The 17,032-nt window shown below is 42.8% G+C and overlaps 1 protein-coding gene across 1 annotated transcript in view; it reads left to right on the top strand.

Moving 5' to 3' along the window:
- Positions 1–17,032, top strand: part of ttc7a (tetratricopeptide repeat domain 7A) — a 59,298-nt gene that overhangs the window by 15,160 nt on the left and 27,106 nt on the right. The window contains exons 9-16 of the mRNA XM_085800823.1: positions 607–670; positions 1,364–1,501; positions 5,460–5,543; positions 6,474–6,578; positions 11,075–11,192; positions 12,496–12,553; positions 12,940–13,012; positions 13,135–13,295. Of these exons, the coding sequence (XP_085656949.1) occupies positions 607–670; positions 1,364–1,501; positions 5,460–5,543; positions 6,474–6,578; positions 11,075–11,192; positions 12,496–12,553; positions 12,940–13,012; positions 13,135–13,295 (801 nt within the window). The remainder of the gene's footprint in view (positions 1–606; positions 671–1,363; positions 1,502–5,459; positions 5,544–6,473; positions 6,579–11,074; positions 11,193–12,495; positions 12,554–12,939; positions 13,013–13,134; positions 13,296–17,032) is intronic.

The raw sequence follows: 17,032 nt of genomic DNA, 5'->3' as shown, positions 1-17,032 counted from the left end.
ACATAACAAGTTCTCTGCATCATCACACCTGACTCTAGCACCATTTTGCTGCCTCGTTTCTGCATTTCCTACTTTGCAGGGATCCTGTGCTCCTCGTTCAGGCCCTGTGAGCCAGACTTAGTCACCGCCACATGACTAATCCTGCCCACACTATCATAAGTAAATATCTAAATCCATGTCTGAGATTAGAAGGAGAGGTTGAAGAGGAGAATTTACCCTAAGGAATAGCTGTACGTCACAGCATTGTTCATGGCTTTTATAATCAGTTATGTCCTCTGAAAAGGCCGTGATGGTGTCTGGAGAAGTGGAGACAGAAGAAATGAAGGAGCCTGTGTGTGTGTGTGTGTGTGTGTGTGTGTGTGTGTGTGTGTGTGTGTGTGTGTGTGTGTGTGTGAGACATCTGAGATAGTGCTGTGTGCTGATACATTCAGGGTGGTCCGTGTTGAGTTACAGCACCACAGGTGAGACAGAAACTTGACACTCCTGGCGATTTGGCTCTAGACAAGCAGCGTGTGTGTGTGTGTGTGTGTGTGTGTGTGTGTGTGTGTGTGTGTGGGATATACTTCCTGTTCTTGATACTATTTCCTGTTTCCTGTGTCCTGGCAGTTGCTTCTGTCCTCAGGACGTGGTGGAAGAGGCAGTGTTGCTGCTGCTCATCACAGAGTCCATGGTGAGATACACACACACACACACACACACACACACACACACGCTCTCACGTACACTCTGCCCTACAAAGGCAAAGTGCAGTATCTGCATTTTTTCTATTTTTTTGACCAATCAAAAGTGTGGCATATTCTCTTCAATCTAGTAGAATTTGATATTGGTACTGCTAAAGTTTCCAGAGTTATTGGGCTTTTTATTTTGCTGTCCATCCAAAAAAGCACTGTGAAACCAGAGTACTGTACTCCCTACATTCTATAATTGACTCTAAACCAAGGCAAAGTGCTGTATCTGTAGCTAATACCAAGCCAAAGTGCAGTATCTGCACCAAAACCAAGGTAAAAGTGCAGTATCTGCCACAGAACTGTCAAAATTGGTCAGAAAGACAAACTAAATATACATTTAATTCAGTCCACCTTTATCTAATCAATTATAGACTTGGTAGTTATTCATAATTTGATGCTTAAACCTGACAATGAAAAACACAAAACGCTGTTTTTCTCAGTTTAGCATTTTTACAGACACTGCACTTTGTCTTTGTAGGGCAGAGCTGTTCTCTGACTTCTTGCTTCCTGATGTCTCAGTACATTTCCTGGAACCTTTCAGCAGAGACACACCTGTCTGTCTGACCGTATCTTCCATCTGTATCTTCCCTCCTCCTCTTCCTCTCCGTGCCCTTCATCACTCTCTGCTCATCCAGGCCAGCGGTGAAGCGGTGATCAGCCGTCTGCCCGACCAGGCCGAGGCTCGGCAGGCCAGTCTGCAGGACGCCACCTCTGTCTACAATCTGCTCACCATCGGCATGGCCAGGAGGGGGCAGTACGCCATGCTATCTGAGGTGTGCACGCTTAACACAAGGACACACACACTTTATGCTGGAGGTCTAAAGGGAGGAGAGCAACAGAGTGAGAGATGAGATGTGTTAGTAAGAGCTTTGCCTTTGCCAAACTTTTTAATGAATGTCTTCATCACTTGGAGACGAGGGGATTATGTATATTTTTCTCATTCCATCTCTCAGCACTCCCTTCATTGTCTTTTTTTTTTTTACTTCTTCCTCCCTTCTAACACTTTACTGATCCAGATTCCCCCTCTTTTCTCACTTTTTTTCATATAAACTCTTCAACTTCTCTTAAAGGGGCATTGTGTAACTTCTCCTGTTATCTATTCACGAAAATTATTTTGTTCAAAAGTATGTTTTTCATTAATCAGTAATCCCCCCCATCAACAAACTGAAGTGTTCCTTTCAGCTCTGAATTTGCCGTTCATATCATTCATATCTACATGGAGCGGGTAAGCTCGGTGCTGGCTGCCATGTGGTGTCGCCATGTTTTTACGTTCAGTGGCAGCGTGACGGTAGGAAACCACGGAAACTCAGCGGAGACACCGGAGCTGTTGGCTCAGGTCGAGGTGGCGTCTGTGAAAAGTCACCACGGTAACGCAGTGAGGAGGAATGGAGCGTCACACTGATGCTGCATTCACCTGCAGTCGGGCAGACGGCCGTCGGTAACAAACCAGATGTCATTTTAGTCACAGAAGTTTAGAGAAAGGTAAAATGTGGGTCAGGTAAACAATACGACATCGCCATGACAACATATTGTCACGTGTATTGTTTTGCCTCGTGCTGACGGACCACTTGTTTACATAGAGGCTTGTTTATGCCGTTACGTGCGGCGGCTGTCGTCCGTCTGCCGTCTGCCCAATTTCACGTGAATGCAGCATGAAAAATACGATTGAGTTGCTTGCGATATACAACCGCAACGCTACATGGGAGTAATTCATACACAATGTACCTTTAATATGACCTCTACTCACATTAAAGATGGAGGGAGTTAGGGAGGTAGAGGTTGGAGGGGCCATTTGAAATGAGGTCTGTTCACCTGTCTGACTGGTTCAGAGATAGCATCAGTCATTTTATAAGGAGGACCACACACACACACACACACACACACACTGAGGTGGTTTCACCTACAGTACATCAGTGGATCAAAAAGGCCAGTATGGGCTATTTATGTCAAGCAATCAGTGCCATCCATCTGTGATATGATGAATAAGCTTCACTGACCAGTGCACTGTGTTAGTATTCATAGAATGCTGCAGTTAAGTCACATTTTTTGACATAACAACAGTCTGAAATGAAAACTGTAACATTCAATGCCTTAAACTAAGCATAGAAGTAAATCAACCACTCACAGTGAAACTTGTGTGCATACAGTATGCTGTTGTGACAGAAACAGTAGAGCTGAATTGTGTTCAGTGACAGACTTGCATCATGTTTTACAAGATGAAAATCACCAATGTTTGTAGAATCTTAATCTGCAAATCTGATTTTTTTGTTTTTTTGTTTTTACTCACTGGAATAATATTATTTCTACATTATTGTTTTGAACTTGTCTTATTAGACAGTGGGTTAATATAACATAATAGGGAAATGGACCAATCACGGGGCCTTCAGTAGCTGGAATGGAGGCCTATGTAATTTCAGTGGATGTGGACATGAATGTGATATTAACAGGTGTCCAGTCATATTTTGTTATAGTTTTGTGACATCTTCTGGCTATTCACAAATTCTTAGTGGAAAAGCGACCTGCGAAGTCAGTGAGTGAGTGCAAGGAGAAAAAAGACTGAAGGGAAAAAGTAGGAACTACAACAAAGACACATGACGTAAATGAGGAGAGAAGACTGTGTGGCTGCTGGATTAATTCCAACTCTGTTTTCCAATGGGCAGCACTGAGTGCCAACAAGCTGTACTCCTGGGATTGGTTGCTTCTCAGTCCCAATAGAGGCCCGGTCCAGCAGGGACTCAATCATTTGAATTGTTGAGTAAAGCAGCTCATCAGTCCACTCCCAGACACCTGCTGCCACTGACTGTCTCTCTGAAGACTTTTGGAGACACACATTGATCTGCAGCAGGCAAGTGACCAATAGCAGAGAGATCATTGCCCACAACAAGAAGGTGAAGCATTTGTATGGACTTTGCTGCCTGGATTGTCCTAACCTTCATTTTCAATTTATCAACGGCAGTGCCAAACTCTGCCTCCACATCGCCCATCGTGTCCGTCGGAAATATATCCACCTTGGTTCTCATTGCAGACCCCAAATCAATACAATCCGGTAACCTTTTAATTTACAGGCCATTAATTACGTGATAATGTCGAGAAATAGCCAAAAAATAACAATTAATTGTGTCATAATGTCTAGAAATAGCCTAGAAATAACGGCCAATTTCATAGTAATGTTAAGAAATAAAGCCAAGAAATAACAACTGATAGAAATAGCCCAGAAATATTGGCCAATTGCAAAGGACTTGGTGGAGAAAAATTCTGTCTGTTTCCAAAAAAATCAAAGCATGAAAAGCATTTATGAAAAACATGACATTACTATGAAATTGACCGTTATTTTTTTTTAATTTAACCTTTATTTAACCAGGAATAATCCCATTGAGATTCAGAATCTCTTTTGCAAGGGGGTCCTGGCCAAGAGAGCAGCACAGTAGGTCCACATAAAGTACACATTTGAACAACATCTAAGCTATTTCTTGACATTACTATGTAATGAATTGTTATTTCTTGGCTATTTCTTGACATAAATTAAAGGGATACCTACAATATCACTATCTGTATGACAATTACAATAGTCCATCCATCCATCCATTGTCTACCGCTTTATCCAATTACAATAGTCCTGAATTGAAAACACTGAGCTCACAGCTGTTGACAGACAAAACTGCATTGGCATACCATAACACACAATGAACAGTAGTGCATAGTCATTAATTGAAAATATAAAAGAATTGTTTGGTGCAGCTTCAAAAACAGTTAAGCCACTCTTCACCTGACCAGTTGTCTGTTCCTGTGTCTAAGTCTGTCTGAACCATACATGTAATTCAGACTCTACTTGTTAACCCTGTGAACAGAGGTTAAAGTGGGATTTGTAATTGGGTGGGGCCTGATTTAGCAGGGTTAACAAGGGTCAGCACTGTTATGTAGCAGCATATAGTTAGAGCTTTGAATGGCTTAATAAAGACCTAGTAAGTTTCACTGAAGCAATACATTTCATACACAGCTTAGTTCATTACTTTGTCCATTTAAGAAATATCCAAAGTCTATTCAGTCCTCAGTTAATCTGATCACCCAGGGGACACCTCTGTCTGCACGGTCAGCAGCCTTTCCATTAAGAGCAACGTATTAAATCTGAATATTTCAGCAGACCTTTCTCTTGGTTTCGCTCGCTTCTGCGTGATTGACAACATCTAACTGAGAGGCACTCCATGCCTTCCTCTGCTCATCCGCACACACACATCAATCACACCATTATGTACCCAACTGAAAAGAGTAGGTGGTGTGTGGTGACTGACAGTCGTTTCATGCTAGAAGAATGTCAACGTGGAGAGTGGCCATTCAGTTGGTGCCTATAGGAGAAAATATAGTGATTAAAGTGAATTTTACGGTGGCCCTGAGGTGCAAATCACAACAGCAAATAAGAAAACACAACAACAAAAGAGAAAACACAACGGCAAAAGAGAAAACGACAAAGTACAAAACTTTTTTTCTTTTTTGTTGTTGTGTTTTCTCTTTTGCCGTTGTGTTTTCTCTTTTTGTGTTGTTTTGTGTTGATTTTCCTGATCCTGGTTTCCCGGCCATAAGAAATGTTTTCCTGGTGGCATGGTGTGAGGACAGTTTGAACACAGTCCTAAGGGTAGTTTACCTTGGCTGTCTCTCTGCTGAAACTTCTACCCATAAAATAATTACATAACAAAAAAACATATTTATGTGTCTGTGTGTGTGTTTCTTCCCTAGTGTCTGGAGCGAGCCATGAAGTTCTCATTCAATGAGTTTCACCTCTGGCACCAGCTGGGACTGTCACTCATGGCGGCTGGGAAGGTGAGCTAATTTCTCCTTATATAACAGCAGCACACCGTCCTACACACACACACACACATACATACACACACACACACATACACACACACCACGCCACGCCTGAAGTAGACATCCATCTTCTGCCATGCCTCCGCACCGTACACTGCGGTGCTCCTTCCTCACCCTCGTGTCCAGACATGCAACAAATAGCATTCATAGCTAAGTGTTCAGTCTGCTTCTGTGTGTGTGTGTGTGTGTGTGTGTGTGTGTGTGTGCACATGGGGGGTTAGGGAAATGGGTTAAATGGCTGTGAGGTTCCCTCATAATCTAAACCAGGTAATACATGTTGTGTTATCCTACGCAACCCCCACCACCATCTGCTTTTATTAATACTGGGAAATAAAACTGAATTTATTCCCATCTAAAAAAAAAAATAGGGAATCCTTTCAAGGGGAAGGAATATCTCACAATTCCATCTCTTTTTCTCATGTCCCTCAGTCCCTCTTTGATTGAGTGCATCAGTGTGTGACAGAAAAATTGATCTGGGATGGAGGATAAAGTGACAGTGCAGATCAATGGAGAGCTCTAGAAATAGGCTGCTCCCTAAAAGGAGAAGGGGCCGCCTCAGTGTCGTCAGATCCGCTTCTATTTAGGGCCAGTCGAGTGTGTGTGTGTGTGTCCGTATATATGAGTGCATGTGAGTGTGTGCACGTGGTCCATTAATGATTGACCTACATGTATTAAATGACTGTGTGTCTAAATGGGTCTATTAGGTCTGTGTAAGGACAGATGATGTGTGTTTGATACACTCGCTTAAAAGCGATCCATGTCATCTGTGGCTGCGTGACACCTGGCTCCCAAAGCACAGGAATCACAATTTGTCACTGACATTAGTGTGTGTCTGTGTGTGTCTGTGTGTGTCTGTGTGTGCATACTGTATGTGTGTTCCAGGGGGTTGGTGCTGTTTCTGTATTTAAAGAGTGTGCCAGGATGAGACCTGAGGATCCCTCACTGCCCCTGTTGGCTGCTAAAGTCTGCATTGGTCAACTGCACTGGGTGAATACACACACACACACGCACACACACACACACACACACACACACACACACACACACACACACACACACACACACACACACTAAAGCCTAAAGCATGCCATACAGTACAAGAAAATTTCTCTGAATAATATACAGTACAGTATACTGTAAATTTAAAGGTACATTGTGTAGGAATTCATGTTGCATTCACGTGAAATTGGGCAGATGGCAGACGGACTACAGCCGCTGCACGTAACGGCATAAACAAGCCTCTATGTAAACAAGTGGTCCGGCAAATACACGTGACAATATGTTGTCATGGCGATGTTGTATTGTTTACCTGACCCACGTTTTACCGGCTTTCTCTCGACTTCTGTGACTAAAATGACATCTGGTTTGTTACCGACGGCCGTCTGCCCGACTGCAGGTGAATGCAGCATCAGTGTAATGCTCAATTCCTCCTCACTGCACCGCGGTGACTTTTCACAGACGCCACCTCGTCATCCTTCAAAAAGGAAGGAAAATATATTTTTGCTTCATGTGCTCACTACTAATGTTTACACTATGTCCAGTTACTAGGCAAACACAACATTGGGATTCGCTGGCTTACATGACATTTGACATTTGGTCACTGTACTTCCCTCCCGTTGATTCACCTTTGTCTCACATGCTGTGGTGCCTCAGGATGATGACCTATGGTACAACCTAGCTGCAAATGAGTTATGCATTGAAAATCAGGCTTGGTAATTTACTGCATGTTTGCACCAAGGTTGGGACTGACCCTTTAAAAAGTGGCTCATTATGGCTTGACCTCTAGGGTAGAAAATAAGAATACAGAGACAGAGAGGAATAAATAAATACATTTTGCCAATTCTTAGCCATGTGACCATATGAGGTTTTGGTTAAATACCTCATGTAACAGGTGGTTCTCAATGATAGGGTGGAAGTCTTGCAGAGAGTGGGCTTCCCTGTGGTATTAGTCTGGATGAAGAATTCAGACTGTGTGCGCATCAGTTCCAGAGAGCTAAACAGGTGTACCATTCAGGGTGCTTTACTCTGCCTCACCAGTCTGAAGCTCTAGGAGTCAAAGTTTTCTTTAGTACTATAGATGTGACCACTGGCTTCTACAATTTACTACATCATGAGGGTGACAAAAAGTGCACTGCATGCACAACCCCTGTTAGCCTTTATAACAGACTAACAGGGACTCTACAACAGTCCAGGCTCCTTCATGAGGCTCACTCATCTTTGCTGACTTGAGATGGTGTTTGGAACCTCAAACTTGCTGTTGAGGTACTACAATCACTAAGTGAAGGATTCTCTCATTTAGCAAGACCACTATACAAGCTGACATCTGAGCCCAAGTCCAAGCTTCATTCCAAGCACCCAAAATGGCATAAGCTGTGTTCTGATGACTGGACTAAGGAATGCTAGGAAGCCTTTCAGTCTCTAAACCAACTCTCTTGACACTGTGGCGTTAGCTCATCAAGATTTCAACAAACCCTTCATTTTGTCAGTTGATGCCTCAATCTATCTATAATTTAGTTTACATTACTATCACTGTAATTTAAACAACTCCAAAACTGTCTTGTGGACAAATTGTGGCCTGCACATGTAACGTTACGAGTTGTTTTCGAGGCAAATGCGTAGCCGGAACTAAATCCCAGACACGAGTATTTGCTTCGTGTGTCGTAATGTTACATAATTATACGTTATTACTTCATAGTGTGGTGAATGTGCAGGTCACAACTTGTCCACCAGAGTGTTTTGGAGTTGTTGGATTGTGTATTTGATTCGGTGTATTGAATCCGGAAATACCATATGCCTCCGTAGCGTTAGCTGAGCAGCTTGTTTCTCTGCCCCGCCGATCTAAAAACAGCTTGCACCGACAATTACAGGTAGCCTAATGAACCTATGACTATAAGGATTATGGAAATGGGCGAATTTGCCAAAATGTTGAAATATCCCTTTAACATGTTGACATTAGCACTGTGCAACCAGAGGGACTAGCACAGCTAGATTTTGTCAGTGTTGAATATTGCCTCACTGAGTCAGATGGGATATCACTCATAGACTTTGCATTAATCCATAACTCAACGACATGAGCTGTGAAAAGCAGCCTAAAATAAGCAGCATGGCTTTGAGAGGTTATAAGCAGAGAAGGTTTCTGACATAAAGTACCCATCCTGTCTGTGTCAACAAAATGCCTCATCACTCATCACAAAGCTAAATGGAAATAAATGTAAAGGTTAAAATTTCACTGGATTATAGCCACAGTAGCAAGGATCCACTGTCCATCTGGAACTAATGAGATACTGCAGATCTGCATGTGAACGCAGCATCACGGACAGTCTCTCCTGTAATCCATGCATGTTCATTTTCATTTAGGTAGACCTGCCCACTCAGCTTTTGTTAACACTTTAACAACGATAAGCTGAAAGGTGACGTTGCCTCACGGATACAACATTAAGTGTGTATGATGCATGTGTTTGTGTGTGTGTGGAGTCAGGAAGGCATCATGCAGCATCACTGTGTCACTAATGTTTCAGGATTGACACCGGGGTCACACAGACAGATACACATCAGTGTGAAGACCAGCCAGCCTGGATAGTCCTGCTGCTGATGATCCAGGCAGGGGGGGAGAAAGTCACATCAACAGTAGTATAGTATTTAGGGTGGAGGGAGAGCGAGATGGAGAGAGAGAAAGAGTGAGGGTGTGTTGGATAGAGAGAGAAAGGGGTCAGAGATTAGAAAAGAGGAGCTAACAGGGGCGAGTGGAGAGCGCACATCTGTCAGTGGCTGGAGATCATGGCAGGCCGGAGACACTAAGGAGCTTACAGCCTTAATCACAATGAGACACTATGGCCATAGTGCAGTGGGGCATTACATAAATGGGCCACCATTATCCACCATCAACTCCACTGGAGAGTCTGGACTGTTATTTCGTCAGCAACATTGTTTTGCTTCTTGCATTGGTCCATTAGACCTCAGACAAGACCAAAAACTCCATAAGAAGTTCAAATCGTATTTCGTTCAGCTTTTCACAGTGGTCCTGTTCAGGGCACATGAAACCCTCAACAAACCCACGATGTCGCCATAAAATTCATGACTGGTGATCTGAAAGTAAAGCTGCTTTTCTAAATTCCTGAGGAGCAGTTTTTGCAGGTGCAGTGTTTTCTCCCGACAACAGTGACATGTTCTTCTTTCACACCATTCGAGGGAAGAAAAATTAATTTAATCCCCCCCCCCAAGAAGAGCATGTGTGTTTAAATGACTGGCTATTGTGTGCTGGCTTTGAACTGGCAAGGACTGGATTCAGAGAAAGAGACACAGAGAGAGAGAGAGAGAGAGAGAGAGAGAGAGAGGAGAAGGAGGATGATGGGAGGAAGGAGACGGAGGAGGGTGTCAGAGCAGTTGGCTTGCTGTTGTGCTGGCGCTCTGTCAAAGGCATTACCCCCCCTACTCCCACCTACCCACCTGCCTGCCTGCCACCAGCCATACCTCAAACAGAGTGACACACTTTTTCCTCAGCTCAGAGCACCTCAGCTCAGCCACACACCGCCTGCAGTCTACTGCTGCGTGTGGGCGAGTGTGTGTGTGTGTGTGTATGTGTGTGAGTGTACGTGTCCTTCAGCAAACTCTGCGTTGTCCTTCAGATGAATCTACTCTGAGTACACTCACACCGTGCTCAGCCATCAATACCCCATTCCCTGCTGCGCTTTCAGCCTCATTTCCTTTTCAGTGAAAAAGGCTTTTCCTGTCATATATACCCAAACACAAGGCTGTTGCTCGTCCCGCTTACAATACAACACACACACAATACCTCATGCTTCTAGGAAAAACATTTTTTATATTATACGTCACTGATGTCATGATGTAGTGGATTTATGCATGATAGCAGTATAATTCTGCTTTACCTGGTCTACTGACATGTATTAAAGCAGAAGTAAGTGGTCCGGTCGTTTTCGCTAATGCTGCGTTCCAGGCAGGCTTTTGAAATCGTAAATTACAGCTTCAAGTCACAACTTACGACTTTGTAGCGTTCCAGGCAACCCACTCGTGTTTTTCCGACCTGTTTTACCGGTGAAAGTCACTATAACGGCCACTCTAACTTCCGACCGGTGAACTCGTACCAGATCGAACTGGTACCACTTCACAGTCGGAAAAATACGAGTTTCCTTGAACGCACCATAACAGTCCTCGTCCCTACGTCGCCACATTCACGGCGTCCCTTGGCTGCACACACAGCCTTGCATGCCGTTCTCTCTCCTCATTGGATAAAAGCTGTAGGATACGATAAATGTTTTCTCCTCGGCTCAGAGCAGAGCAGAGTGACTGACAGACCCGTGTTTCAGACCAAACACTCTATGTAAGTGATTGCTGTCGGAAGATATAACTATTTAAGACTTATATTAACACAAATATATCACTTACTTCTGCTTTAATTTACAGTTGTGTTAATGTCTTTTAGACCATACCACTGACCATGCATGTGTGTGCATGTGTTTGTCCAGTTTGAGGAAGCAGAGGCTCTGTCCCAGACTGTGGTGTCCATGGGGGAGGAAGCCGGAGAATTTCTTCCCAGGGCCTACCTGGCTCTGGGCCTCTGCTACAGTCTACAGGCCTCTAATGGTATGGCTACACCAACTAACTAATACTGTGACTCTCCATAGCATTAACCAGTGTTTACATATTCCTGGCGAGCAACCTCCGGTGGGCATACAAGCAGTAGTCTAGGAGGAGGCAGCAGGCCACAAAACCTCCAAGGTTAGCATGGAGACAGAAAGGAGAAGAAACAGCTATCACTAGGATCTGGCTATAGCTGGCTAGACTGTCTTGTGTAAAAATTGTGGTTTTCCTTGAAATTTTTACCAGACTGTTTCTGTCTGGACCTTTGGAGTGTTGTCTCCAGCAGAGACTCCAGGAACTTAGTTTGCTTGTTAGGCTAGCTACCCTCGCACTATGCTACAGTATACAGCAGAGGTGTCAAACTCATTTTAGTTCAGGGGCCAAATGAAGTGCAGTTTGATCTCAAGTGGGTAGACCTGGTAAAATAACAGCATAATAATAAGAACTCTAAACTTTTCTCTTTGTTTTAGTGCAAAGAATCGCATTATTAAGATGTTTACATTAATTAGTACAAAACATATTATGACCAACCTGAATTTTCTTGAGAAAAATAGATGCAATTTCAACAACATAATGCCTCTTCTGTCTTCTATGTAATTTTTACATCTGGTAAATTCATCCCGCGGGCCGGATTGGACCCTCTGGCGGGCCGGTTTTGGCCCCCGGGCCACATGTTTGACACCCCTGGTATACAGCCAGTAAACCTGGAACTCCGTTAGCGCTTTTAGCACTTCCGGTTCCCTCGTCTAAAAGACAATATGAATGGGATTTTGGTAAAATACCTCAAATTAGGTCTGTGGATAACAAAAGCTTAAGCGAGTTTCAGGTTTTGTTCTATGACATAAAACACGTCAGTAAATACTACTACTACTTGTGAATTTTAAAACTTTTACGTGTCATAAAAAAGGTGGTTGTTAACAAGTTGCTTAATATGACTACAAACCATGTCGAGGACATTAAACGTCATTGCCCCTGAACTCTCGAACTCTCGCCTGTTTGGGGGTGATGACATTTAATGTCCCCAGACCTAATTTGAGATATTTTACCAAAATCCCATTCAAAAAACGTATTGACTTTTAGACGAGAACCAGAAGTGCTAAAAACACCAACGGAGTTCCGGGATTACTGGCAGACTAGGTGAATGATACAGTTGTTTGCATCATTTTAAGATGGAATGTCCCACTTTGTTGTTGAGGTATGAGGAGTTATTGAACATATGATTACATTTACATTACATTTATTCAACATAAACTGTTTACTATAATTTTTTTTTGAAAAAGATAAAAATGAATGTCTTTTTGTGCAGCTACTCTCAAAAAAGATCGGAATGCATTCAACAAAAAAGCTCTACAAGCTCTGAGCAAGTATGTGTTTCTTCCCTTTTCCCATTTCTCTGTTGCCATAGTTTAACATTCTTATTAGCTGTGCTCTCGTTTGTGCTACTTAGCAAATGTTAACATGCTCTGAGATGGTGAACATTTATACTTGCCAAACATCTACATGTTAGCATTGTCATTATCAGCATTTTAAGATGTTCTTGGTAGCATTTAGCTCAAAACACCACTATCCTGAAACAGTCACGCTGTAATTTTGTAATACATAAATGTAGGTTCAGCTGCTTTTTTTTTTACATTAACACCCTGTTTTTTAGTTGAAAACACATATATCAGTTGAATCCCATGGCAATAGAACCGTACTTTAATACTTACTTACTTTGCTAACACCTGGAATGTCTGTCTCCCCTCCACAGGGCTCAATCATTAGACCCACATGATGCTCAGATTTCTATGTATCTGTCTCTGCAACTGGCACTTGTGCGCCAGGTATAAGAAAACAAATGGAAAACATTCTGTATGGTGGGATTATTGACAACAGATATTACTTATTAGAAAACATTTCAGATTGTATGTTTTACTTGAGCATGTACTGTATGTGTGCCTGACAGGTATCAGCAGCCATGGACCCCCTGCAGGCAGCTTTAAATCTCCATGGGGATGACTTGCACTCCCTCCACCTGCTGACCCTGCTGCTAAGTGCCCAAAAGCACCACCGTCATGCCCTGGACACCCTGGGCCTGGCCCTCAGCCAGCACCCTGGCAACTTCAAGTAAAGCCCACTACACAACTACACTCATACAAACAACAGAAAATATTGGTAGAAGTGTTGGTAAATCAAAGATAAGCTTCCAATCGATTGGTGTACATTTTACGAGTGTGTGTGTTTGTGTGGAGTAGCTCCATGTGCTTGGGAGTAGTAGTACTAGTGAGTGGTGCAACAAGGCCTCCTAACACTAGCCCTCTCTGTAGGGATAGGATGTCTGAACTCTACTGTGTTGGAGGCCAAGCTCACACACATGCATGCGTGCGGACACACACACACACACACACACACACAGACACACACACAGACACACACACTTAACGCCTTATTTAGACGTGACAGAGCGGAGGTCTGCATTGCGGCGCTTATGCCCCTCACACACCCTTACCCTTTTAACACTGTGGCTCTGACCTGAGCCTGAGTCATCCAGCACATAAACTCACCCCTCTGCTTTGCAAAGTAGGTTAAAACAAATTGAAACAGACTTGGATCTTAACACTCTAATCATTTTTTGGGCATGAAGGGATTTATTGGTTTACTAAAGGACACTTTTAAAGGACATGCCACAGTTGCATGAGCTCACCCTGTGACCTTTTGGTTATGACTTGATATCTCTAACCATCCACGCACCATTTGATTTTTGGGCTAAGTCACACTTGGCATAGGGTTAATTTGACATTATTTTATATCATGTAACTACAGTTTATATTATTGTCTTTAAAAAATCCTGAATAAGAAGTGTTTTAAGACTTTGGACACACTTGTAAGAATGTTTCCAGTCAGTCATCTTTAGCAAAAACACTGAAAGTGAATTCATTAGTTGTGCAGGGAGCACTGTTATATCAGTGATAGACAACATTAACTATCCAAGCCAATTATTTCACAGGAGGGTTAACCGTAACATGGGCGCATGTTGCATCATCTCTCTGATGCATTTTCTCCTTATTTCAAAGCCCAGTAAAGCATTTCATAGTACAACCATTTGGGGTCAGTGTTGGCCTCCATGGTCTCAGCTGACAGATGGGGTACATCTAATATCAGGAGCAAGAGGACAAGAAAAGGAAATGCAGAAAAACATGAAAACTGATGACACAATGAAGGGAAGGAAGAGCCTGACAGGAAGAGGAGACAGAGTGGGAGGATGGAGGGAAGGCGATGACTTTATAATTGCACAAACTTGACTGTTCAGTGTTGTGTGCTCAGTTGGAAGGTAAAATCTGTTCTCTCACTGTCTAGATGCACACACACACACACACACCTTCTCCATAGAGACACTTGACTGCTTTGACCCATTTAAGAGCTCTTTTCCAGGCTCAGCCAATCACATTGCTCTCTGCGCCAGGAATCCCCATCGCCCCAGTAACCATGCGGTCATATGGGTAGAGCAGGCAGCATCAGTTGTCGTTCCCAAACTGTTGTTATGGTGCGGTAGAGAGACACTGACTCAGAGAGTAAGTGAGCTAGAGAGACAGAAAGAGAGTGAGTGTGAGAGAGAGTCATGCACATATTTGTTACATATCATATTTGCTGGATAGAACAGCTGAGGGGAGATGTCTTAGTAACCATACTATTGCCTCCTAGATTTATTGATCTCTTTTTAGCTTGCTAGTCAAACAAATACTAACTAAATCAGCTAAGAGCAAGAGAGAGACCTGTACAATTCATCTTTGAATGGACCTGAAATTTCCAGCCTTACATATCTCTGTCTCTCTCAGTGAAGTTGTAGACTGTGTAGCAAAAAACTGATCTTCTATCTATCTATCAGTCTGTTCATTATAGAATATTATACCTTGTATGGGATAGTATACTATACTGCACTTTACCATACATTAAAGAGATATTGACAAATAAAGGGTTATGTTACACTTCTCACAAAGCATTGAAAAGCCAATAGCTCTCCCAAACTGTTAAAAAAAAAAACCATCAGATACATAAAGTTGATACTACCTGGTGAACATGTGCTGCTACAAAGCCAGATACCAAAACAAAGCCTAAAAGTGAATAAAGGTTATTATATTATTCATTGGGTTACCAGGGATACAATGATCAACAATCTCTGATAATTTTGAGTTTTACGAAAACAAACACTGGACCATATTGTTCAGAAATCTTTGACAACTGGCTCTTTTCTCAAGGTAAAGTGGGCCGTTTGCATTTAGTGAGGAGGACACGTGTAAAAATATTGGCCCAGCATGCATCTTCCAATACAACAGGCTTTACAGCCCAATTATATGAAGCTCATAAACGTATTGGTTGATCCAACTCTCTGTTGAGAGGCAACTTTCAAACACATAAAAGGTATAATATGTAGGAATTACCCCATATAGCGGCGCTGTTGCATATCGGAACGTATTCTTGATGTTGCATTCACGTGAAATCGGACAGACGTCAGACAGACAACAGACGCTGCATGTAACAGGATAAACAATGTGGTCTGCCAGCCCAAGGCAAAACAGTACAGGCGTGACAATATGCTGTTATGGTGATGTCGTATTGTTTACCTGACCCACGTTTTACCGTCTTTCTCTCATCGAGTAAAATGACATCCGGTTGGTTTGCCGACGGCCGTCTGCCTGACTGCACCTGAATGCAACATCAGTGCCTCCGTCCTTCCTCACACTACACAGTGGTGACAGTTTTAACAGGCGCTACCTGGAAAACTTTCTCCCTGAGCCGACAGCTCCGGTGAGTTTCCGTGGTTACCTACGGTCACACTGCCACTGAACATAAAAAATGGCGATGCAACATGGCAGCCTCGGTTCGGTGCGCCCCCCCTTGTATATTTGTAACGACTTGTAACAACTCATTCTAAGGTACGAGAAAGCTTTCATTTGTATGCGAGTGTGATTCGACTTCAGTGAAATACGTATTTATGAAAGCAATATTTGATTTTTGCTAATAAAAAGCCAAATAAGTTACACACTGGGGCTTTAATTTTACACCAACAATTCCTAAGGTACAAAATAAATCAACTACATCCAAATGACACCTGTACATGTTTGCTAGAAAAAGTGTGTATTGTATGCATGCCCACATACATACATTATATACAGTATGCACTGAAAATAATGTGTCACTGCACGCAGCTATAATAATAAAAGCAGTAGTTGATTTTAACATCTGATTACTTTAGGCCTAAACCAGGCCCGAACCTGCAATATACACGTGAAAATTAATCCAGATGCTGCCAGAATATATCAACACCCTGGGGTCATATCAAATGTATACCAGATTGTAATCTTGCACATGCATGTTTGCGTGTTACTGTGTATGTCTGTGTGTATGCATGCATGTGTGTGATTCTTGTTAGCCACTGCCTCTGTGCACCATAACAAACTGTCAGCTTGCTGTAGCATACCAAATTTCTCCTTCCTTCTTTTCACCCACACCCTTTACCCCCGGCTTCTGTCTTTCTCTCTCTCTCTCCTTGTCCATTTCTTCCTCTCTCTTTCTTCCTTTCTTGCTGTTGCTTTCTCTCCTTGCCTCTCATCTTTTCTATCTCTCTGTCTCTGTTTCTGTCTTTTCTTTGAAATTTTAATCATCCAGTAAACAGGCATACATTTCAATGTGAAATGTGATTCTGCCACAGATTGAGAGAGCTAAGGAGAGAGAGGGGGGAGAGGAGGGTGTGTGTGTGTGTGTGTGTGTGTGTGTGTGTGTGCGTGAGAGTGAGAGTGAGAGAGAGAGAGAGAGGGAGGGAGAGAAAGTGATCGTGGTCTCACAGTTTGTACTAAAGGGAATGA

Source organism: Trachurus japonicus, chromosome 15, assembly GCF_045865225.1.
Source record: "Trachurus japonicus isolate A0001 chromosome 15, Traja_1.0".
In the NCBI taxonomy this organism is placed as follows: Eukaryota; Metazoa; Chordata; class Actinopteri; order Carangiformes; family Carangidae; genus Trachurus; species Trachurus japonicus.
Note: the sequence above shows the minus strand (reverse complement) of the source record. Positions and strands in the feature narration are given on the sequence as shown.